This window comes from Chionomys nivalis, chromosome X, assembly GCF_950005125.1.
Source record: "Chionomys nivalis chromosome X, mChiNiv1.1, whole genome shotgun sequence".
Lineage (NCBI taxonomy): Eukaryota > Metazoa > Chordata > Mammalia > Rodentia > Cricetidae > Chionomys > Chionomys nivalis.
Window position 1 is genome coordinate 23,579,486 of NC_080112.1, and position 2,554 is coordinate 23,582,039.

The following is a 2,554-nucleotide window of genomic DNA, read 5'->3' on the forward strand; positions in this document are numbered from 1 at the left end:
TGCTTTGACAAATTCTTTGTTGGATGTGGGATTTTTCTTCGGAAATGCATTAAAATAAAGTGCAGATGGAATTGAGTCCTCTGTGATGGTGCTAGACTCCTAAGAATGTTCATTTTGTTGTTGGTCATCTTAACTGCATTCATAGCACAGCCTTCAAGTTTATGAATCAAGCAATGTTTGTAAGCTGCTCCTATGGTCTAATAATTGACAAGATCACACATGTTATGTATTTTCTGATGATAAAAACAGGAAATTGAAGAATATATATAAAGAAAAGCTTAAAACTATACCATCGAACTTCATTACAATTTGTTCCTCCTTATATTCAAAGGTAACGATTTTGTGACCAGTTGTTTTACTGAATGTTACTTTCCCGTTGGAATCAAAACACACCAAAGTTATTTTGAATACTACGTTTCATACATGTTTTAAACAACAACCATCACACCGCTGACAACATTGCCTGAAAATGATGTAACGGTTGGTAAAGGTGACTCTTATAGGGAAACTAAACCTAAAATCTGACCACTTCCAGGAGTATTTACCATCTCTTCTAATCATTGTACCACATCTCATGCCACATTCTTCTAGTTCTTCACTGATGATTCGTGGCCTTATTTCCCTCTGTTCTTCTTCTTGAAGCAAAGCCAACCATTGCTGTTTATAAATGGGTGTCAACCATTCTAAAGGTATTAGACGATCTCGTTCAAGAGTAGCTGAGTCACCCACATCACAGATGATATGTTGGAACCTCAGTTTTTTAAAAGCCGGTTGATATATTAGTCCTTCTTCACTTTCAAGAAAACTGAGGTTACCGATGCATTCCATGTGCTCGGAAAGCCACGTGTTGGCATTAATTAAAATCTTCTTCACTGGGCCTTTCCAGGAGGGATTAAGACAAAGAAATATCCACTTTTTCAGGGTGGTGTAGATGTCCATTTCCTTTCGCATAACTAGTAAATCAGGTGAACAAATAAGGAAAGACATGAGCTTTGTATCAATTTCCCTGTAAAGTTCAACATTTGGGTGAGTCATCAAATTACAGAGAAGCCAGTCAAAGCAGCGTGTCTTTACAGATTTCAGTCCATATGTTTCTGCTGCTGTGTAGTATGAGCACACGGTTTCCCTAGTGATGCTGCTGTTCATAATCTCTTTACATTGCCCGATGACATGCTCCACCTGAAGCAGGCATGCTGCTGCCAAAATGTGAGGAGCTCGACGGGGTGTTATTGGCAAGTCCTCGTCCCTGTACAGTGACCCAAACACAAAGTGCAAGGAGCCGACATCTATATCCTCGTTCTTAATCTGCAGGTCAACAACACCACTGTGGGATTCTTTCCAAGTATCTTTTAGCATCTTAGCAAAGAAGGCTGACTGACACAAAAATGCTTTGTGTAGAGGCCATTCTACTTCAAGTGCACGGATTCGAATGTCACTATCCTTCCCATTCAAAAATAAAGTTTGGTAAGCACATTTAGATGATAGCTTCGGTTTTTTCCTGTAGACGATGCCAAAATGTTGCTGTAGGTTGATTGCCTGGTTCCGAGATTCGTGGATGTTAGGGGTTGGTGCCACACAGTCCCAAATGCCCCATTTGCGCTTGCGACTGCCAGAGATGTAACTGGGACCTGCGTTGTCTTCTGGCTGAGCTGACTCTGCCAAGCCGGAATCACTGCTTCTCAAACTGCTGTGGCTGTTTAGAAGCCCCATTGATGAAGTCACCCACACCTCTCAAAAAGACTCGCAGAAGCTTCTCTGTCATGGCATTGCTGAAAGGTCTGTGTCAGCCAGTACTGCCTAGGCTAGCTGAATTTCTCTAGCTCAGGCTCAAATGTCACAGAGCAGACAGGCATTCATTCGTCATTGTCTACTACTGCCCTTCTGGAGCAGTGGCCCCGCCCCCTGGTAACAGGCCCCTTTAAAACTATGAAGTGTGAAAAAAAAATTTTGAAGTGTGATCTAGCTTCTCCCCTACTTCAGCTTCCATCCTTCTCCTTCCTCTCTCCTCCCCTCCTCCCCTCCCTTCCCTTCTACCTAATTTCCTTATTTCTTTCCTTTCTTCTTTTCCTTTCCCCATTCTCCTTCTCCTTTCCTCTGCCCCCTCCTTTCCCTCCATGGTTTCTAAATGGGTCACCCTATGGTGTTGAAGATGACCTCACTCAAATAGTCAAAACCACCTGCCTCAGTCTTTTAAGTCGAATCTTCTTTTCCATAAAGATAATGACCATGTCAAAGCTATCATGATGAGTGTTAAAGATTGTACATATTCCAACTTCCACCCCTGGGATGCGATAGATCACTCACTGTCAGTAGTATTGATGTAATATTTACCAACAGCTCTTAGCAATTCAAATGGTAGCCACTGTTATTGCTTATTTTATTAGTCAGTTTTGAATATTCTAAAAAAAAAGTATTGCTTTCATGTATGTAATAGTATATATACATATGCCCAAAATTTCTGTGTATGCTTTGACTTGTCTATATTGATATAAAAATATTTTGTTTACTTAAGGTTCCTTATACATCCAGTTATTTTATTAATGTGTATATGTAT

General features: G+C 40.5%; 1 protein-coding gene across 1 annotated transcript; it reads right to left on the bottom strand.

Annotated features, from left to right (window-relative positions):
- Window positions 1–222: 222 nt before the first annotated feature.
- On the bottom strand, window positions 223–1,710 carry LOC130867562 (germ cell-less protein-like 2). Its single transcript, XM_057759607.1, is given in 1 exon segment — window positions 223–1,710. A coding segment is annotated over 1 exon segment (1,488 nt).
- Window positions 1,711–2,554: the final 844 nt, after the last annotated feature.